At 43.2% G+C, this 23,268-nt stretch overlaps 1 protein-coding gene across 1 annotated transcript in view; it reads right to left on the bottom strand.

Moving 5' to 3' along the window:
• TMEM184C (transmembrane protein 184C) overlaps nt 1-20,721 on the bottom strand; it is a 69,754-nt gene extending 49,033 nt beyond the window's left edge. The window contains exon 1 of the mRNA XM_029603602.1: nt 20,222-20,721. Coding sequence (XP_029459462.1) covers nt 20,222-20,338 — 117 coding nt within the window. The 5' untranslated portion in view covers nt 20,339-20,721. The remainder of the gene's footprint in view (nt 1-20,221) is intronic.
• Nucleotides 20,722-23,268: the final 2,547 nt, after the last annotated feature.

Below are 23,268 nucleotides of genomic sequence, written 5' to 3'. Positions count from 1 at the left end.
TCCAGTCACCCGTCAGACCACATTCCTACAAAACTACTGCTACTCATTCCTGACACCATTTCCAGACCTTTGGCCAACATCATAAACCGCTCCTTATCTCAAGGAATCTACCCAGACAGGCTGAAAACTGTGTCCCTCAAACCCCTGCTAAAGAAACCCAACCTAGATACAAGAGATCTCTCCAATTTCCACCCTATTTCTAATCTCCCTTTTATCGCTAAACTCACAGAAAAACTGGTCAATACATAACTCTCAGATTACCTTGAGGAACACAAAATACTCTACCCATCCCAATACGGCTTCCGTAAATCCTTCTGCACAGAAACCCTACTCATCTCCCTCACTGATCCCATCATCATGGGCCTTGATAAAGGACAATCATTCCTTCTAGTTCTTATAGACATCTCTGCTGCTTTTGATACTGTGAACCACTCTATCCTTCTAAACCGCCTCTCAGATATCAGCCTTTCAGGAACAGTTCACAGATGGTTCAATTCCTCTCTCAGCAACAGAAGCTTCAAGGTCAAAATCAACAATAAAGAATCTCCCAGCATCAATTCATCATTAGGCGTACCCCAAGGCTCCTCACTGTCACCTACCCTCTTCAATATTTACCTCCTTCCCCTATTCCAGTTGCTAACAGATCTAAAATTAATGCATTATCTCTATGTGGACGACGTACAGATTCTGATCCCGATCACAGAATCCCTCTCAAAAACACTCATATTCTGGGAAAATTGCCTCCAATCCATCAACCGCCTTCTCACCAGTCTGAATCTGGTCCTTAATGCTACCAAGACCAAACTCCTCCTCATCTCCTCCGACCACTCCAACCCACCCACACTGAGCCCACCCTACACCCCGATCATGCATGTAAGAGACCTCGGAGTAATCTTCGACCACCGCCTGAACCTAAAGAAATCCATTAACAACACAACCAACGACTGTTTCTATAAACTACAAGTTTTGAAAAGGCTCAAACCCCTCCTCCACTTCCATGACTTCAGAACAGTCCTCCAAACCACGCTCTTTGCCAAGATAGACTACTGCAACGCTCTCCTCCTTGGTCTGCCAACCTCCACAACCAGACCGCTACAGATGCTCCAAGAACACGGCTGCCAGAATCCTGACCAACTCCAGCCGCGTAGCTCATATCACTCCCATCCTCCGGAACCTTCACTGGCTTCCAATTAACTACAGAATTCTACACAAGTCCCTCACCATAATCCATAAAACCATCCACAAACAGCTACAGCTCAACCTTCAGACCCCTCTCAAACTTCACACCTCCACAAGACCCATCAGAGAAGCATACAAGGGAACCCTGCAAGTCCCCTTAATGGAAGCCACACTTCATGCAGCCACTAAAGAGCGGGCATTCTCGACAGCCGGAACTGTCATTTGGAATGCCATGCCCCCAGACCTCAGACTAGAACCTTGCCTAACATTTCAAAAAAAAACTCAAGACCTGGCTATTCCTTCAAGCCTTCCCATAACCTTCAGAAACCTACAAGATGCCACCTAGTCATCCCAGCTACTTAAGCAGCTTGACATCCACTGCCAGTTAGTTTTTTTTTTTATTTACCTCCTCTATCCTTTGTTTTCCGGCTACCTCAGCCCCCAAAGTTCATCTCTCCTTGTTTTAATGTAACTTTGCTTCTTATTAAATGGTTTGTTTTACAGTTATCACCCATTGTTCCATGTAAACCGATGTGATATGATACTTGTCATGAATGTCGGTAGAGAAAAAGAGTTAAAATAAATAAATAAATACCTCGAGCAATAGGTAAAAATGCAGAAAGAGATCCATTAAGTAAAAGACATGCCCACAGTACCACATACATAGCATCAATCTAGGCTATAAACCAATCAGTCTGGAAGTCCCGCATTGTAGAGTTTAGCAAATAAAAAAAAAGCCATGCCAGGCGATCAAAGGCCATCTCTGCATCCAAGGAGGTGACAAGGCCCATCTGTCACGCTGCTGGGAGAAACGCAATATGTTAAAGAGCCTTCGAGTGTTTGAGGTGGAAACATAGCACATTTAAATCTAAAACTAATCGGAGAAAGTTCTTTTTCACTCAACGCACAATTAAACTCTGGAATTTGTTGCCAAAGGATGTGGATAGTGCACTTAGTGTAGCTGGGTTTAAAAAGGGTTTGGATACGTTTTTGGAGGAGAAGTCTATTTCCTGCTATTAAGTTGACTTAGAAAAGAGTCACTACTATTACTAGCATCAGTAGCATGGGATAGACTTAGTTTCTGGGTACTTGCCAGGTTCTTATGGCCTGGATTGACCACTGTTGGAAACAGGATGCTGGGCTTGATGGACCCTTGGTCTGACCCAGTATGGCATGTTCTTATGTTCACAAAACCTATTTGGTTTCTATGCACCAGTATAGTCAGTATTGATTCTAATATCAATTGTAGGATCTTCACAAGAATTTTCAGGTCTGAATTTAGAAGGGAGATAGGTCGATAGGAACTACAATCCATCAGATCTTTTCCCTTTTTAGGAATCAGGGATATGGTAGCATCTCCCAGAGTTGCCCAAGAGCTTGGCTTCATTGTACAGCCGTAGCAGGAACGGAGAGACAACACCCAAATATTTCTTAAAGAAAATTTAGGTGAAAGTCACTGGCTCCAGACACTTCTTACCCCTCCCCCCCCAGAAGAAATTTAACTGCAACTTGTATTTCAGCCAATATGAGAGCTGCATCAGTAGACTTTTCAAAAATAAAAATAAGTGACTAACCACCTTACAACACAAGCAAATGTTTTCTAATCTATCCCTATCCCCCAATAAGGACAGAGGACAAGAGAAGGCTTTGTGTTTCCCTTTCCCCAGAGAAAATACACAATTGAGGAATACCTTCCCAAATCTCCAGAGATGCTTTAATCCACTTCCCCAACTCCTAAAACAAGCACCCGACAGTTTTTGGTATGGACTCCCTTACTGCTAGGTGGTTCCTGGGCTGGGCTGGCAGGACTCAAAGAAAGGAAATTAATAGCTAAGAATAATTCCACCTTCCTCTTTGTCCTGCCAGACCAGTCCAGATGCAAAGGACTTACCCATGCAGCGCCTAAACTGATTGGAAGAAGTCAAAGCAGCCTTGAGAACCTTTGCTTCCAAAGCCGCATCTCTAGGCTTGACCTCCAATCTGTAACACTTAGCAAATAAGTTTAACAAAAGTCCAATTTGCCATCTTGCAAACTTCCTCTGGCAACACACAACTACAGACCACCCACGAAGAGGCCTGTGTTCTAATATAGTAAGCTCTCTTACCCCTCTAGGACTTGACAGCCCTTCCCCATATAGGCCTCCTTACTCTATTTGGTGATCTATTCATTGGACCTCAGAAGGGAGCGGTAGCTTCCAAAGAATCTAACAAACAGTCTTATCTGATTTCCAAAAAGGATTGGAGACTTTCAGATGGTGTAACAGTACCACATGAATAACCAAGAAGTGTAGGACCTCTTTTGACCCTACACATTCTGAGAACTCAAACTAAGGAAGGCAAACTGACTGGATCAAATGAAACTACACAATCAACTTGGGTAAGGTCAAAGGAACGGGACGAACTGTGACCTTTTCCTTGGAAAACATCCAACAGTGGTCCTGGCCTGACACTGCCTGAAGCCTTGAAATTCTTCCAGCTGAAAAGACTGCCACCAGGAATATTGCCTTCAGAGATAGCTCCTTTATGTAAGTGATCTTCAAGGTGCAGATGATAGGTCCTGAAGGCTCATATTAAGATACCAAGGTTGGACATGCTTCACTCCCCTGAACAAACAAACCACATCCAGCTGCAAGGCCATAAAGCCTCCTCATATCTACCCTCAATCAGAAGATCATATTTTTAATCACAGAATGAAGTCAAAAAGGCCTTAAGGGGATTTATCATCCCAGACAAAAATCAGACCCCTCTACCACTTCTTTTACCAGTTCCCCTCAGAGCTTCAATGATTATTAGCCGAGAAGTGACAGAATTGAGCTACCCTTCCTAAAAACCTTAGCAAAGTGTCCTCTACCCCCCCCCCCCCCCCAACTCCTCCCAAAAAGTCTCTCCTCTTTCAGAACACTGGGAGAATTATGGGCGGGAAGGGAAGGAACAAAGAACCAACTGAAGCACCTGGTCCAAAACCAATTTAGGCTTCTTAGGGTAGGCATTAACCAGGAAAGAACTACAAGGAAGATGAGACAGGTACAGACAGATTCCCTGCCCCACCAGTTTGTCCCCTTCGTGGCTAAAGTGTTGATAGCACAATCCAGTGCAAAGTCCTTGTTTCTCAGGAGGAACTGCAGTAGAAGCAACAGGCTCCAGTGACCCTATAGAAGCTGCAGAGGAAATCAATCAGCCAGCAGAAACATGGCGAGAACAGCCCACTGAAGAGGACAGCAGCCTGGGAAACATGGTCACCGGCCCAACTCGTGGATCCCCCTGGTCTGACAGATTACTCTCTGCTCCTGCTGGCCCACTGCAAGACTTGCCTTCACCTCAACCAGGAGGGGGAATCTTCCAGCTATAATCATGGCATCAGGGTAGAGACTTCTTTTCATCACAGACTCTGCAAAAGGAGTTTGTCATGCTGCTCTGGCACCTGCTCCTACACAACCTGCCTTCCTCACCCTCTTCAACACACCTTGCAGGTTTTGGAAGGGGATGGATTCATTGTCTTGGGACCCAGAGGAAGCTGCTAAACACAGGCAAGCCACTCAGCTGGAGCTCTGCACAACTCACTCTCTCTTTTCCCCCTCTCCCCCCACACACTTAAGCTGCAGCACTCACATGCCAAGGAGGAGAAGAAGAAATCTTCTGCTCCCAAAGAGGGCTAAATCCAGATTTCTGGAACTCTGAATCCTGAACCAGGAGTCTGTTCCTAGAGGGCAGGAAGAACATCCAAATAAGACAGTCATCCAAACAATAATCCTCAAAGTGAAGTGGTCCCTTGCTCAACTTAAAAGCAGAGCAGCATGGAGGCCATCACCTTAGGAGCTACACCAGATCAGACCTCCTTCCATCTACTGGAAGCAGAGAACTACTGACTACTGATGAATTCCACTGCTGCACCAGATTATATAGGGAAGGATGATGTCAGCATGAAAACTTGTTCTCTGCTTCCATCTGTTGGTGGGAAAGCATAACCCATGAGTCTGGACTGGTCTGGCAGGATGAAAAGAAAACCTAATTTATGTATATAAGTAACTTTTTGAAAATTACTTCCATGGATATGTGCATAAAAGTACATACAGAATACAACTGGACATTTTATTTTATGTGCATACTAGATAGGCTTTCTAGGGGGTGGAGTTACGGTGGGATTGGAATTTACACACATACTATTAAAGTTCAAAATTATGCAAGTAAATCCACATGCTTTCGAGACAGTTTCTGGGAGCAAGGTGAGGAGTAAACATCTCACCAGACTAGCTCCAGAACCAGCACAGAAAATTCCAGTAAAATCACCATACTTCTAGGCTGGACTTGCTGACTGCCTCTAGGAGGAGCTCTTTTTGTGTGTCAGCATCTAAAGACTGAGTCAATATCTTGGCCATACTGGGTGCCTAGTGGAATTCAGGCCACAACCCAGGCAGGTTTTCAGAATTTCCACCATTAATATGCAGGAGATCTACTTTCATTTAAATAAAATCTCATCTATAATTCATTATGGAAATCCTGGAAAACCCGACTGATTTGCAGCCCTCAAGGAACATGTTTGGGGGGAGCTTACCTTAATATTTCTGAGATTCCCAAGTAGAAAAAGTCCATCTACTCATGAAAGTAGGGACTCTGTGCACAGGTTTAGTTACTCCTGAGGTGCCTGTCAGCCTGAACTTTAAGCTGGCATAGCTTCATCCAGTGTGCATGCCCTTATATAATGTAATGTTTTACTGCTGCTACACCCGTCTCAAAACATGAAATGAAATACATTTACTGTGGAGTTTCCTGCGAGTTGGACTTTGTAAATATTCCCTCCGTAAACAAAAAAAGGACACACGATTTGGAACTAATGGAGTTGCATGGACTTTTACACTGGAATGTGTTTCACCCCCTGCTCTATTACAAACTCTAATCGACCATGGACTACATCAGAATCCAGAACATGTATCAAAGCTATACCTCCAATACCAGTTACATTATTTTATTTTTATCATTTCTATTCTGCTTTTTCAGGCACTTCAAGAGCAGATTACATTCAGGTACTATAGGCAGTTTAACGGACTCTAGGATTCCTTACTAATTTAAACGTGTCCTTTTTACTTGGGGAACGTTTTGGAGTATAGGGCAGTGCCAGATTTAGGGACACATTACCTAAACTACAATTTAGGGCCTCAGATTATGAGGGACCTCTAAATATAAACAAGTGACTAAAAATTTTGTGTTTTATTTCATTTGGTAATACGAGGCCTCAAACTTGACACTGCTTAGGGCCTTAACTTGTCTTACTCCATCCCTAGGACCTGGTGTTATTATTGAGGTTGCCAAAACAGATTATTCTGTAATGGTACGTAGATAACCCCTAGAGTTTTCTGGAAGGAGTGCCGCATGGTAATGGAGAAGAGAAGAAGCCATTTTCTCTCACAGGCAGTGAGCTACAGGAGGCGCACACACAGCACAGAAACTTGTGTGAGGGGAGTGGCTGCAGGCCCAGAGGAAGAAGCTTGAAGGCTCTTTTTTTTTTTTTTTTTTAGTGTAATGTGGAGAAAGTGAGTCTGAAGTTTTCCATTTCTGTTTTCTCTCTAAGTTACTAAGGTGGGGGACAGGAGGAGTAGTGAAAGTTTCCCCAGGAGTAGCAGACAGCTCGTACTCATAAGACTTTTCCTAAGGACGGTGCAAGCCCTACGTCAGACTTCTAGCAAGTCCAGTTTCTGGTTTGGCAAAAAGGGATCGGGAACACCGCTGTCTACTGTGAATTCAAGGAGAAGGATTTTTTCATTCTGATTGATCCAGTCAGTGTGACCAAGGATGCTGGCATAGGCATGGGATTTTAGCCAGAGATGCTCTGCAGAGAGAGCACAGGAACATAGGAAGCAAATTGTGGGGGATGAGCTAAGTCTGGGGTTTGGATAAAGGGAGGGAGCACTGAGAGGAGAGGATCAACTTGCTGGTGGCTAGAAAGAATCAGTAAGTACTGTTTGGAGAAAATTTTAAAACTTAAAAGTATTGGGGTATATATTATTTAGTGTGTTTTGTTTAAATAGGTAGTCAAAAGGCAGGTAAACAGAAGTTTGTATTTCCCAACCCTCCCACCCCTAGCTCATCCTTGAAATTTATAGGCAGGTGTCACTCTCACACTAAAAAAAAAAAAAAAAAAAAAAAAAAAAAAAAAGAGTGTGTATATAATTAAAAAGGAATTCAACAAATTTGAGATGAAAATTTCCTCAACAGCAAAGGATAAGATTTAAGTACTAATTTATTTTATAGCTGATATGGATAGGATTGGACATGACTTATCACATCTACCAATTAATATTTATTATGAAACTGTTACAGTATCTCGATGGCACCTGGTTTTTTTTTTTTTGGTTTTTTTTTAAACTTTTCTATAACGTCTCTAAGTTATTTACCATCGCAAGGGTTTACAAATAGGCACATAGACTATGGTAAGTAAATGTAGGATATCGTACATTCTAACAGGTGCCGATAAAGTTCGGTTACAATTTCATAAATAAAATCATTATTTGAGTAATGTTGGTCAAGTCCAGGTATATTATTGAGTTACTATCGCTTTGAAATATTACTTCTTAAATGTAGGATTGAGTAAATTCATTCTCATCTGCATTACCCTGTACTTTCAATCTCTACCCTCCACACTCTTTAGTTGATATAATTTAATACATTTAAGCAACATTAATTTATGTGCCCTATTGTGAACCGTTGTGACAGCATCTAGCTTAACGACGGTATAGAAAAGACTTTAAATAAATAAATGAAGGCAGCAGTCCAGCAGCAAGAGAGGGGCCTCCCAGTCTTTTGCATCAAATGTCACATGTATGATTTTTTACCCAACAGTGAGAAATGTATTTTATTATTTTGTAATGAATAGTATATAATTTGTTTTATGATATTTTTAGCAATTCCAAAGGGCTTTATGTTGTTTTTATTTATAATAATGTTTTTGTTATTTTTATAACAGATTACATGTTTATGGGACAAAATATTCATGGTTTATCCCTCAATTAATATTGTAAACTGACATGAAATGTATACAATATGTTCAGTATATAAAAATGTCTAAATAAAATACATTGTACGTGTGCATGTGATGCAAAGAGTTCCTGTCTCTCAGAGAACAAGTCGATCTCTGCAGGCTAGAGTGGCAGACCTGGAGGAGCTGAGGCAGACAGAGAGGTACATAGATGAGACCTTCAGGGACATAGTAGCCAAGTTCCAACTCCAATCTGGCAGCCCTGGTGCTGCCTTGGAGGAGGAAGGTCTCATGATTGGAGAGCATCAACTGGGTGCAGCAGGAAAGGATCCCGTAGCAAGGACCTGCTCTCCAGATGGCGCATTGTCCTCTTGCACAGAGGATGTGTCTCCTAGGGCTACTGCCCAGGAGGGAAGGGTTAGGTCGACCGTCATAGTTGGTGATTTGATTATTAGGAATGTAGATAGCTGGGTGGCTGGTGGGGGTGAGGATCGCCTGGTAACATTCCTACCTGGTGCGAAGGTGGCGGACCTCACGCGTCACCTAGATAGGATTTTAGACAGTGCTGGGGAGGAGCCAGCTGTCATAGTATATATGAGCACTGACAAAGGTAAATGTGGGAGGGAGGTTCTGGAAGCCAAATTTAGGCTCTTAGGTAGAAAGCTTAAATCCAGAACCTCCAGGGTAGCATTCTCTGAAATACTCCCTGTTCCACGCGCAGGTCACCAGAAGCAGGCAGATCTCCGGAGTCTCAATGCGTGGATGAGACGATGGTGCAAGGAAGAGGGATTCAGTTTTGTTAGGAACTGGGGAATGGGGAGTCTCTTCTGAAGGGATGGGCTCCACCTTAACCAGAGTGGAACCAGACTACTGGCGCTAACCTTTAAAAAGGAGACTGTTCTAGTTTAAAAGCTGATCTAAGGGGAAAGCTGACAGTCGCTCAGCAGCGCATGGTTCAGAGGGAGGAATCTTCAAAGGATACTAATGAAGCATTAGAGTTAGGGCATCCCAACAGTGAAGTTCCAATAATAAGAAAAGTAGTCCAAGTGGCTATAATTAAAAATTTCCCTGAGCTAAAAGATTCCAATTTATCCCTGCCAACTGAAAAGCAGAATGTAAATACAAACAAAAAACACACTAACAGGATAAAGATCCTGCATGAGACTAAATGCACAATCGAATCTTTATGGGAAGAAATCCCTTGAGTGCTGGGGGAAAGAGTATAGCAAAAAGAGTATACTACTGTCCACCTGGCCAAAATGGTGAGAGAGATGGACAGAGAAATGCTAAGAGAAATTAGAGAAGCAAACCAAACTGGTAGTGCAGTAATAATGGGAGATATTAATTACCAAAACAGACGTTGCTCTTTATCCGCTGTACAACGAATTAAATAACTTCAAAAGATACGTTGTATCACAATGTTTATATTTGACTTATCAAATGTTTAAGCTATAATATTTTTGCATCACATTTATAAATTAATTAGGGACCTTCATAACATCCACGGTGCTGCAAGTTGATACTTGTGTTTATGCACCTATGTGGATCATTCTTCCTCAAGAATATTTCAAACTTTGACGTTTTTGTATTTTCTTAAAAACACAGATAGGTTACTTCCCTGTTTTTGCTTAACCGGAGTCAGAGATCAGACGCGCGCGTTTCGCGGTCCGCTGCTTCAGGGATATTTAAAGCTGACTCATATCACCTGGCACTCTTCACCACGATGCAACTACGGGTAAAGGCTCCGTGTATTGCAACTTCGCAGGGGTCCCTTTAGTTATTTCGGACCTGTCTTCATATGTCAGTCGAAACTGAATATGAAGGCAGGTCCGAAAGGAAAAGAAGTAGGGAAGAGGAGAATAAGAATAAGATTGGAGGGGGTAACACGTTTGATGTATACAGATCAAGTAAAAGTTGCCTTGGAGAGCCAGGACGGGGTGGATCTATGTCCAGCAGGAGAATGTGGAGAAGAGAGATGGAAGTATAACAGCAATGAGGATGAAATGCTGTCAGGAAGAGTGGAAGATAAGGGCAGATAAGGTAAAGAACGTAGAGAATGAGGACAGTAGACTTGATATTAGCAGTGGTTTGCAGCAGGCAATAAAATTGGGGAGGATCATCTTCAGGAAGAGTAGATGCAGTGGAGACAGGAAAAAGAGGGGAAAAAAAAAAAGAAAAATTGTACTGACTTGAGTACCACTTGGCTAACTAGGGGAAACGTGAGTGGGTTGGCATGCCCTCTGGAGGCAGCTGAAAGAAGCATGCAGATGTACGGAAACCTCGCCAGCATTTGGCCGGCTGCTCCAGTTGCACAGGATGAGAGCAGCTCAGGCCCAAGGGGGCCGATGCAATAGTGCGCTCAGCCGAGCGCACTGTATAACCCGCAGTTGGTCGTCGGTTGTTTAGGCGCTAATTAATCTCCTTATGCAATAAGGGGGATTAGTGCCTCCACAATGCACGTCCAATGCGGAGTGAATCTAATAGCGCTCATCACATGCAAATGCATGTGATTCATGCTATTATAGTCAGTCATTCACTCAGACACAATAAATAAATAAATGTGCGTCTAGGATGCACATTTAGCGATCATAAATTAACTCCTGCCTGGAGCAGGCGTTAATAGCGGACTGCTCTTAAAACTAGTACAGAAAAGTAGAAAAAACTGCTTTTCTGTACTGTCTCCTACTTAATATCGTTGCAATATTAAGTAGGAGGAAAAAGAAAACTAATTAAAGTTAAAAAAAAAAACAAACCACAATGGCAGGCGGGTGCAGGAAATAGACACTCAACTGACAAGTGTCTGTTTCCTGAACCCACTGGCTGTGCGGCGTTTAGGAAAACTGATGCCGATAAACTCTGTGTCTGTTTTCCCAACCGGCGGATGGCCGATGCCGATCGGGTTCTCGTTAGCAAGGAGGTGCTAGGGGCACGCAAGCGACCCTAGCGCCTCCTTGCTAACGCGACCCCCTAATTTAAATATTGCATGGCGCCCGCTTTCTGCGCATACTTATTGCATTGGCCCCAAGGTAGGTGGTGGTGACTGCCAAATTCAACCAGAGGCATTTGGGAGAAGTATGCAGATGTACTGCAACCTCCCCATGTACCTGGATCAAAACAGAAGTGGCATATTTTCAACCAAATGGTTGAGGAGCCCACTCATGAGACAACACCAGACCTGGTACTGGCAGCAGACAGTGGAGAGTCTGGGGTTCTAGCGATCACTCTCCCATATGATTCGATGTAAACATTGGAACAGAACCAGAAGTATTTCAGGGCAAGTGTCCTAGGCTTCAAGGAAATGAATGAGTATGGTAAGAAAGATATGGAGGAACTATGGTCTGCAATAAAATGAGCATTGAAAGAGCAACAAACCATTGCATCAAGCATATTAGCAAGAAAAGCAGCAAATAATAAATGGATAGCATTCAGAAAATACAGACACTGGAGAAGACAGACAGGCATGATTATAAGAAGAAACAGAGCAACACAGAGGGCATTTAGACATGCAAAGCCTCAAATGCAGGAATATAATGGTCAATCAGTAAAGCCAAGGGATAATATTTTCTTTACATATACAGTCAAGCACCTACCGGTATAATACATGCACAAAGAATTGAGACTATGGTTATTATAGATAATGGCAGTAATGTAAAAAAAACAAACCCAGAAATAATGACTGCAGTGTACAGCTGTTTATTAAGTACTACAGAATGGCCGAATCTGTGAATGTCTGGCTGTGACATCTATGCAATGCCAATCTCTTCCAAACAACAGAGCATAGTAAATAACGACAGAAAGGCACACTGGATGGCCCAGTCAGTTATTTCTACCCATGCAGTCAAGGATGCATCCAGGCTGCCAGTTATTGAGTGCCACCACCTGCAGAATACAGAACCATATCCAAGACAGGTTCTGTCACTTTCCTTCCCAACTGAATAGATGAGCATGCAAGACCTTTTTGGTTTAGGGCTTCTAGTTTTAATAAATCTTGCTCTTACAAGCCTGCCAAACAGAACCAACTGCTAATGAATCCTTAGGCTCTCTCTTCACGCTTTGCAACAAAAGGATCCTCTGTGCTTATCTCATGCCTTCTTGAAATCCGTTACCACTGTAGCCTCCGCCACCTGATCGGAGCCTCATAGCGCGACTCTGCTCTAGAATTTCCTTCCACTAAAAAGGTTTACTTCTTGTGCAGAAGCCCCCGATTTTCCATATAATGGGTGCTCTTGGATAAAGGAATATTGGATATATGATGTTCTACTATATAAATAAAAAAAGGAATATTAAAAATGAAAGGGGATGATGGCTTTCGACTTCTGAAGTGGAGAGGAAGAAAGCAGATTATCTCAAAGTAAACATTTTTGCTCTGCATTTACAGTAGAAGGAGCAGGGGACTCACCAAAAGGTAAAAAGCAAGAACATAAGGTACTGAGAGGTGAACACACTGCCATTTACCGAGAATGCAGTGTTCAATGTACCAGCACAAATGGAAACGGACAAGGCAAAGGATCCGGACAGGATTCAGCTCAGAATATGGAAGAAACTGCTGTGGTCCGCAGGCCTCCGAATCAGACAGAAGGACTGGACAGAGATTTGGCCAAAGACATCCAAAAGGTGGGAAAGAAGGGAGGAGAAGGGAGGAGAAGGGTTGTTCGTTGGAGATTTTTAAAATTTCCACGATGTGAATTGGAGTATCCCTACTGCAGAATCTGTCAGGAGTAGGGAGACTTATGGATCAGCCTCTGCTATTCCTGGCATCAGTAGCATGGGATCTACTTAGTGATTGGGTTCTTGTAACCTGGATTGGCCACTGTTGGAAACAGGATGCTGGGCTTGATGGACCCTCGGTCTGACTCAGTACAGCAATTTCTTATGTTCTAGATTGTACCCCGCCCTGAACATAGGAAGGGCAGGTTAAAAGTATTTTAAATACAATATAACATTCATAAATAAAAACATGGAGTCAAAAATTACAAACAATTATAAGACATACATCACATTGCACAAAAGCTTAAAACATAATAACAATCTTTAAACGCTTGTTTAAACTTTTCAGTGCTTAAAAAAAAACAAAAAAAACAAAAAAAAAAACCCACCTAGGATTTTTCAGGTTTTTAAATTTCATTAGGCAATGAAATGCAAAAAAAAAAAGTTGGAGCTGCTATTGAGAAAGCTCTTTCCCTGGTTTCATCGAGATGTGCTATTTTAGGAGAGGGAATATCCAACAAATTTTGATTTGCTGAATGAAGTGATCTCACCGGGGTGTGTATTTTCATAATGGCATTTCTCCATGGGGAGTGTACATTCTTAATGAGGGCGTGGATGATCATAGCCAGCTTATACTGAACTCGGAACGCTATTGGCAGCCAGTGAAGTTGATGTAATACTGGAGTAATGTGCTGGTGGATTGGTGCGCTAGTTAATAAAACGGGCAGCAGACTTTTGAATAATTTGTAAAGGACGAATAAAGTAATTAGGCAAACCAATGACTAATGAATTGCAATAGTCCATACTAGAGAAAACAGCGCCTGTAAAATGGTACGGAAATGAGTGGTGTTGAGGAATGGTTTAAGATGTCGTCGTAAATTCAATTTGTGATGTGATATCAGTATTAACCTTATGACCTGAGCATTGTGATGGGTCAGTTTGGCCACTGAGAGTTCAGGTGCAGCATTGCAAAGGGGAAATCTTCTTAAAAGTATTATTTCAGTTTTCTGAATGTTTAATGCTAATTTGTTTTGGCTTAGTCAGTTTTGGGTAACAGTAAAATAATTGGGCAAAGATGTTCAGTCTGAGCCCAAGTTGAATTAACTGGAATGCCTTTAATTGTAGATTCCTTTCAAAGGGCGCTGCTTAGACAAATGGTGATGGAACCCACGAGGGGAGAAGTGTTACTCACAAATGGAGACTGAATCTCTAATGTCCATGTAGGTACCCATCTGAAGGTATGGTTTAATATAGCAGCTAAGATGGAGAGAAGTCACAGGAAGATCAAAATCCAGGATTTCAGAATTGCAGACTTTGTTAAAATGAGAAGGTACCTTGAGGAAGAACTAGAAGGCTGGGAGGAGATGGCCAAAAGTGGGTTAAATTAAAAAGGAGCTATAACAAAAAGGCAACAAATCTAAGTGAAGAAGAAAAGGAAAAGATGTGGGTGAAAAATTAAAGGCAAAAAGATCCTCTTTTTTTTTGAACACTGACTGGAAAAATGAAACTCACAGGGAAGAATACCTAGTGAAGCTGAAAGAGATGAAAAAACTAAGCAGGATAGCAAAAGCTCAAGTGGAAGAAAAGATCGTCCAACAGGTAAAGGAAGGTTACAAAACAATCTGATATCGCAGAGAAAGGAGGAAGGGAAGAAGTAGTATTATAAGACTGAGAGGAAAGGAGACAAGGGGAGAGATAAGGAAAAAGCAGAGACAAACTTCATATTGGTGTTCAGTAAAGAAGACCTTGAGGAAGGACCACTGATGGTTGGTTAGAGCACGGATAGGAGCGGGGTAGATACCGCTCCGTTTATGGAAGAGAGTGTTTGGGTGGAACCAGTGAAATCAGAAGTGGACAAGGCCATGGGGCCGGAAGAGGATCATCCCAGGTTACTGAAGGAGTGCAGACAGCTGCTGGTGGGTCCATTGAAAAATCTGTTCAATAGACGCTTGGAAACCAAGAGTGGTATCACAAGATTGGAGAAGGGCGGTTGTGGTCCCAGTTCAGCCTGTAGTTTCCAGGAGGAGCTGGTTAGCCTTACCTCAGCGGCTGGAAAACTAATGGAGATGCTTCTGCAGGAAAGGATAGTGAACTATCTGCAGTGGGCTGCATGATCCGAGACAACAAATGTTTATAAAATTTATAATCCACAAATTTCTGTAGATAACAGAGCAGTCATATTAGTTAAATCACTATATTACATGACAATACAATACAACAAGGAGTAGAGCACATAGAACAAAAGAACGAACAAGGACTGCTGATTAGATAGGCGGAAGACACCCATTGATCCAAGGCGGAGTCAGGCAGCATAGGTGCAAGAGAATGTCAGTCTTAAGTTATTTATGAAAGCAGAGTAAGTCATGTTCAGCCCTAATCTCATCAGGAAAATTATTCTATAGCACCGGGACAACTACACTGAAAATCCAGTCTCTGGATTCAACTAAGCGGACTGCTTAATGGAGGAAACTTCTATCAGGTTTTTTTGAAGAATGCACAGAATGAATAGGATGATAGCCTAAGATTGAAGAGACAATGCATGAAGGAGCTTGGCCATGAAGAGCTTTGAAAATCAAGCTTAGTATCTTAAATCTTACCCACCATGAGATGGGAAGCCAGTGTAACCCGATCAAAACAGAGGAGATGTGATCTCAGAGATGAACCAGTAACGAGCTGCGCTGCAAAGTTATGATGTGAAGACAGGAGGCCAAGAAAAAACCATTACAGTAATCCAGGAAGGAGGGCACTAAGGTTTGGAGTTACCAACTGACAGTCTTGGGTACAGAGAACAGATTTCAAAGTATGTAACAGCTGCAGTTTGAAGTAAGATGAACGTACTAACGTAATAACATGGGGCTTGTGTGAAAGCGATGAGTCAACCACCATCCCAAAGTCACAGGCTTGCCAGGAAGTGAGTATCAAATGATTCTCAAAACTGAAATTTGCAGTGACATCTGCCGGATTTCTAGAGAGGACAATTTCAGACTTCTTTGCATTCCAAGTGAGTTTATTGGTAGTTAGCCAGTCATTAAGTGGTGTCAAGCAAGAGGACAGCTTTGAGAAAGCAGTGTCAAATGTGGAGGTTATTGGAAAAAAGAAACAAACGTCATCCGCATACAATTTAAAGGTGATGTGCAGATGGCAGCAATGTATATTTTGAATAAATTGGACAGAGAAGAGCCCTGAGGAACACCAGTATCAGGTGGATAAACAAACATCGGAAGAGGCATTTCCCAGCATGACCAAGAACAAACAGTAAAGGCAATCCCTATGGAATCAAGATGGTGCAGCAATGAGTCATGATTTAAAAAATGTCAAATGCAGAAAAGATATCAAGATTAGAAGGAATTTAATGCTGGAATCAAAACCCCGGACATATGAGGTCAAAAGCAGTACGATAACAGGAATTCTGTGTTATGTAGTTAGCAAAACCCAAATTAGGAGCTGTCAAGAAGATTATCTTCTATGTAATCTTTTTAACTGACCAAGGACTACCTTCTCAATTTTAGAGAGAAGGGGGCAGGATGGAACTAGTGCGATAACTTGCAAGACTGAGTGCGTCCAGGTCAGGCTTTTTGATAAGGGGACAAACCACAGCAGACTTCAGAGAATGAGGCAGCAGGCCCTCAGAGTGAAGCATTAACCAGGTCTACCAAAAAACTATCAACTTCAGTGCATAATATTTTAACCAGCGCAGTGGAACAAGAGTTAACATTTGCAGAAACTGTCACTTGTTCAGGCCATGATTTCAGTTACTTCAAACAGAGAAGCGAAAAGGAACTCAGTTCAAGTAATCCGAGTAGCCTGCGCCGGCTCTAAAGGAGTGAAGATTGAGGATAAATCCTTCCATGCACCCCTATGAGGGAGTTTATCACAGGCCTGGAACACAGGCGCTGTGGTTACAGAATGGCCAATTCTGAACAACTCACGAAACTGAGAAGCAGCCTCAGAGATGTGCTGAGAACCACGGTCGCTTTGCATTGTCAATCACAGTTTTGTAGGCCTCTAGCCCAGTGTGGAAAGCAAACAGATTAGAGTCAGACTTGTCCTTATGCAACCAGCATTCAAGCTAGGGCATTCTTATTGGTTCGTAAGCAAAAGAATACCAGGGTGCAGTCTTAAGAAGCCTTACAGTCAGGCCGATACAGTACAGTGTGCTCTGGTGGAGCGCACTGTTACCCCAAGAGTGGACGCGCTAGCTTTACCCCTTATTCAGTAAGGGATAATAGTGCGTCCAAAACACACGTCCAACCCCCTGAACCTAATAGCGCCCGCAACATGCAAATGCATGTTGATGGCCCTATTAGTCATTCCCGCACGATTCAGTAAGTAAAATGTGCAGCCAAGCCACACATTTTACTTTCAGAAATTAGCGCCTACCTCTCCGGGCACCGGGAAAGTGCACAGAAAAGCAGTAAAAACTGCTTTTCTGTGCACCCTCCGACTTAATATCATGACAATATTAAGTCGGAGGTTCCAAAAGTTAAAAAAAAAAAAAAAAGTAAAAAAAATAGAAAAAATTTTTTTGAAATTGGCCCGCAGCTCGAAAACCGGACGCTCAATTATGCCGGCGTCCGGTTTCCGAACCCGTCGCTGTCAGTGGGCTCGAGAACAGACGCCGGCAAAATTGCGCATCGGCTGTCAAACCCGCTGACAGCCGCCGCTCCTGTCAAAAAAGAGGCGCTAGGGATGCGCTAGTGTCCCTAGCGCCTCTTTTTACTGCCGGCCCTAATTAAAATAAATTAAAATACTGAATCACGTGCACAGGAGAGTGGCCTGTGTGCGCGCTGGGAGAGCAGGCGTTCCGCGTTTTTACTGTATCGGCCCGAATGATAGATACCATTGCCCCGGTGAAGTCTGATACCACATGTAAGGATGACTGCCATTATTAGTCAAACTAGTCACATCCTGGGGGGAGGGGGGGGCTATGGTGAGAGAAGGCAACCAGCGAGAGCGCAGCTGCTCCACATCAATAGATGGGCGAGATGTGACGTAACATGGGACGATTGCCATGAAATAGTATTGAACGTTTCAGTATGCAACGTATCAAAAAGTGGTCAAAACCATGGGACTTCTAAACAAGATATTTGTGGCTGTGCACTGCACTGTCAAACTGCCAACACCTCTTGTGCAAAGACCAAGCCAGAGCATGCCCCCCCCCCCCATTGAGTGGGGGCAGTGAGCAGCGCATGCATAGTATTCAGGAGTCAGAGGGAGGGAGGTGCAGTCAACCTGCAGATTGAAATCTCCAAGGAGAATTGTGTTTTTTGGCATCTGCCTTCACGGCAATTAGGCAGTCAATAAATGCAGACAAATTAGAGGGGCTTAAAATAATAGCAAGTGTTATCTGCACTTAGGCTTTACAAACAATTAGGAGCCTTCCCCATCTCTTCTCGAGTTGTGGCTTTGAAATGGCTACACAGTTGATTTAGCAGGACCGAGTCCAAGGGGAGCAACCATGATTCAGTTAATCATAAAACATCAGGGGCTTCCTCTTAACAGCTCAAGCAGGACGGGAATTTTCTTCCTAACAGCTTGCCCTACCAATAAATGGGATAATACAGAGTCATTTACCTATTTATCACAGGTAACTGGGATGCTAAAGGAATTCAAAATACTTTTAGGGTGAGATAGAGAGGCACGGTGTGCCAATTGAGCATAGCGTCCCCTATCCAGAATAACTGGAATCTGTTGTTCCATAGGGAGGGGGCAACAAAAAGCAGGTAAAACAAGGCACAACGTAAAACCAAAACAAAATTGTGATACAACCTGCAACACACATCCTGGCAATGACAAAATAGCGACACATAGGTTAAAGTCCTTGCTGTCCCACATAGGTGACTCATGAACAAACTGAGAAGCCTGAGAGTGGGTTCCATGGCAGTGGAATGCTTCAGAAATTGTGTGACTGACATGACAGCGAGTGGTCATAAATGGAACCTGTTCTAAGAAAGGAACAGTGATAAGTGGAGTGCCTCAAGGATCAGTTCTGTTCAATTTCTTTGTGATATCACAGAAAGGTTAGAAGGGAAAAAAAAAAAGGTTTGTCTTCTTGCAGAAGGCTTGCAAAAGATTGGACATGTCTGAAAGAGTAGAGAGAATGAAAAGCGATCTACGAAAAAAACTGACTGTGGTTGAAAAGTTGGCAATTAGGATTCAATGCCAAGAAGTGCAAAATCATGCACTTAGGGTGCAGAAATCCAAAAGGAGCTATACATGCTGGGGGAACAAAAATCTAATACACACAGACTGGGAGAGAGACCTTGGGGCTATTATGTGACAAGGTGGTGGCTAAGGCCAGAGGGATGCATAACCAGCAGGGAAAAGGATGTGATGCTGTCCCTGAACAGGTCATTGGTGAGGCCTCTGCTGGAGTACCTTGTTCAATTTTGGAGACTGTATCTCAAAAAGGATAGAGACTGGATGAAGTGGGCCAGAGAAAGGCAATCAAAATAGTGTGGAGGCTACACCAAAGAGTTATGGAGGTGAGACTGAAGGATCAAAATATGTATTCTCTGGAAGACAGTAGAGATAAGGAGGATATGATACCTTTCAGGTATTTAAAAATCTGTATTAATAATGCACAGGAAAGAAAACTGTAGAACAAGGGGTGTGAGGCGGTTAAGTCAGGGCAGACATCAGGAAGTATTTAATCATGGAAAGGGTGGTGATGTATGGAACACTCTCCTGGAACAGGTAGTGAGGACAAGGACAGTAATGGACTTCAAAAGGGCATAGGATAAACGCAGAGGATTCCTAGAGGCTAAATGATACAGACAAAGGCAAGAATAACACATGATGACTGAGGAAACCTGCACAGAGCAACCATTACCTTAAAAATAAAATTTAAAAAAAAAATAAATTTCTCCTGGTTTTTTTTGTGTTCTTGTGGTAAAAAACACTGATAAATTCTTGGGAAAAGGTAAATAAGTAAAAACTGAAAACAAATATCCTTATGTATTGTTAATTCCAATTTATATTTACCACTTTGGGTAGATGCTCGTCAAAAAAAAAAGGATGCATATAATAGTATGAAGAGAAAGCACCAGAAAGTTGCATTTTCCATAGAATACAGGATACACCTAGGTTATATCTAAATTTCTTAATTTATTTGCAGAACGCCACGGATCAAGAGTTGCGAGAACGCATTAGGCAAGTACAAATGGCCAGACTAAGTGGTTCAAATAGCTTTTAGTTATCGATATCGCCTGTGACCACAGAAGAGGGGAAGATGAGATCAACTCCATCTTTGGTCAAGTCTCATGCTGGATCAGTAATAGTCAAACAAAATCACGTATTTGCAGCAAAGATTCTCAACAAGGTAACAACAGTGGGTGAGCCGAAGAAGGCCACAGTGGATCTCACCTCCATCTTCTGCAGCTCCCATACACACAGCGGAACCGCCACCAGCAGTCCCACGAAGTACAAGAGCACGGCCAGAGGCCGGATCCATCGCCTCCAGTTCCCGCAAGTGCACGGCATGATGAGGCCGAGCAGACCCCCAGCCTGAGCGGGCAACCAGCAACTCCTCCTCCTCCTGCCGCCACTGCGCAGCGAGCACCGTGGACGTGCGCCGTTAAGAAAGTATCAGAAAAGTATCGACAAGTCCCTTGGTGGCGGCAAGCCCTGCTCCCGGTTCTACTTCAACACGGCACGCAGTGAGGTTCTGTCTCTAAATTAGCAAAACCTTCCTCAGATCTGATATCACACAGCAGCGAAGCACCTGCAACGCTGCACCACTTCCGCCTTCCACCCATGCTCCGCTCGGCACCCGACAGAGCGCCCCGCCTCTCTCCGCCACCGATTGGTTCCGTAGCCCTCCACAATGACGACCCTCATGGTCTGGCTCACTCCGATTTGGCTGTAGAGGTATCACTCATTCCATTGACGAATGGAAATAGGGTTCGGCAGGCGTGGTTTTGCAGAACACGGGGTGATGCAGCTTAAAGTGGAAGGTGAAAGAAACCAGACAAGGGTGAGATCGGCTGTCAATTTAGCACGTGAGCCAGTGACGGCGAACATCAGGCTTGAACTCGATTGCTTTCATTCTTCTTGTCCCGGCTGTAGAGCGCTTGCGCAGTGTGTGTTGAGCCTGTTTCCAGTTTTGGATTATGGCAGCTAGGCAAAGTGTGGAACTGGGTGTTTACTTCTTCTCAATATAACCTGCCAAGGGCTTGATTCTGATGATGGAGAGATCTTGGCAGTGACGTTTTTAGTAAAGACAGACTGGGAAATTGCTATTTATTTAGCTTATTTTCATTTGATTACCTGCTTAGACCCAAAGCAGGTCACAATAAAATTAAATAAAATATATTTCTCATCATCCTGTCAAACCAGTCCAGAGAAGTGGGACTTGCTCCTTCCTACCAGCAAATGGAGGTAGACGGCAAATTTTGTCCTGACGTCCCTCTTTCCTATAAAGCATTGTACACAGGGACGATATCGAGCTGTCTGCTTCCAGCAGATGGTAGGAATCATCTGTCTAGCAGGAAGACTAGGAGGCTCCTGGGATAACAGCCTTGCTTAAGGTTGATTTCCCCAGTAGTAGCCTGGGCTGAGTCGGGGGAGAAAAATAAAAAAGGGAATGGCAGTCAAGGACAATTGATTTTCCTTCCCCAGAGCAAGCAGATTTCTAAGGGACCTGCATTTCCCATTTGGAGAGAGGTAATCCTCAGGGACTAAAAAAAAAAAAAAGTTGCTGCAGTTTCCAGGGTCAAAGTGCTATCTTATACTCATGGCAGCAACTTGGCCTTTCATTAGCGCCTTTGGCGGTTCCCCTGAGATCACAGGTATGGATCACTGGTCTGCAAGTGAGGTCAGTGTTCAGCAAGGTGCGTACCAAGCGCCACGGGTTCCTTTTGTAAGAATTGGGATGGGGCCAAGGGAGGGGTGCACTGAAGGTGGAGGGAGGAACTGACTGAGGGCCCTGTTGGATTAGTGGCTATGTTTCCTGCACTGCTGGAGCTGGGTAATTAGGATGCAGGCCAATCCCGTCATTCCTCCACGGTGTCAGAGTCAATTTAGTACGGTGTCAGAGTCATTACAAGGAAGACCTTTAGCCTCAAGGGCCCAAGGAGGCTTAAGTGGCTGGAGTTTTCATCATAATTGGTGCTCATAATGCACAAAGTGTATGATGGTGAAATGAAGGGGAGGAAGCTTCTGGAAGGAATTGCTGGCAAAGATCTCCCCCTTAGGAAAGGAATCATTGGATAAAAAAGCCTAGGCTGCAGCCAGGGCTGGATATAATTCCTGAAGATTGGGCACCTTCATTAGCAGTGAGGGATGAAGGATTCTCTCACTGGGATTCCTATGAGGTAGAAGAGGAAGGGGAACTGCCCTCACTGGGAGAAGATTCAGCCGTCTGATTGTTTAAAAAGGAGGAGCTGAGTTCCCTCATTGCTAAGACTGAACAAAGATCAACCAAAGGAGGAGGTATCCAAAGGGTATCCGATCTTGGCAGGCATCAGAAAGTCAGCCAAAACATTCCCTATATGCAGCCATAACACGATATGATAGGTGCTGAATGAGATTTTCCAGATTTAGCACTGAGGAGTATGAAATTAATAGAAAAGCTGTACCCTGTTCAGCAATCAGAGAAAGAGCGCCTATTCCAGATGTCAAAGATGGATGCCTCGGTAGCAGCAGTGGTGAGGAAATCAATTATCCCAGTAGACCAACGATCAGCATTGAAGGACCCTCAGGATAGGAAGAACACTTTTAGCTGGGCCAGTCCGTCATTGCACGTGAACGTGTTTGAAATTTGTCGGCAGCTCAGCTCAATAGAGTGGACAGCCCCACCACAAACACTTTAAACAGCTCCTGCATCTTAAATGACTTTGAAAGTATCACGTGAATTGTTAAATATCTTGGATTGCTGCAGTTTGTGCTGGGTTACGGCATATTCACCGCGCTCAAAAGAAGCATTCGGATTATCAAGTTTCTTGCGCATGATGTTCTTCCTTGAACAATAGGAGCTCGCAATGTTTCTGTCTATTGTTCAGCTGTCTTTGATTTTTTTTCTGTTTTTAATATGATGGAGGGAGTTTGAGTGAAAAGATTATTATTATTATCATTATGTGTTTTATATACTGTCATTCCATGTGAGACTCACTAGTTCATAACAGAGGTAGTCATACATACAGATAGTAAGCTAGGGGAACATTTGAAGGATAGATCCATTTAGGAAAATATTAGTGGGTGTAGTGGTTTATAGATGGGTTAGGGGTGGTGGGTTGTCTAGCTCATGTCAGACAATAGGCATTTTTGAATAGCCAAGTCTTCAATTCACTCTTACATTTTTTGTGATCTGTAATTGTTCGCAGGTCCTCTGGCATGGAATTCCATAGTTTTGGTCCAACGACTGAAATCGCTCTTTCTCTAGTTTGCATTAGATGAGAATTTTTTTATGGTCG

This window comes from Rhinatrema bivittatum, chromosome 1 (assembly GCF_901001135.1).
Source record: "Rhinatrema bivittatum chromosome 1, aRhiBiv1.1, whole genome shotgun sequence".
NCBI lineage: Eukaryota > Metazoa > Chordata > Amphibia > Gymnophiona > Rhinatrematidae > Rhinatrema > Rhinatrema bivittatum.
This window is presented reverse-complemented; position numbering and strand designations above follow the sequence as displayed.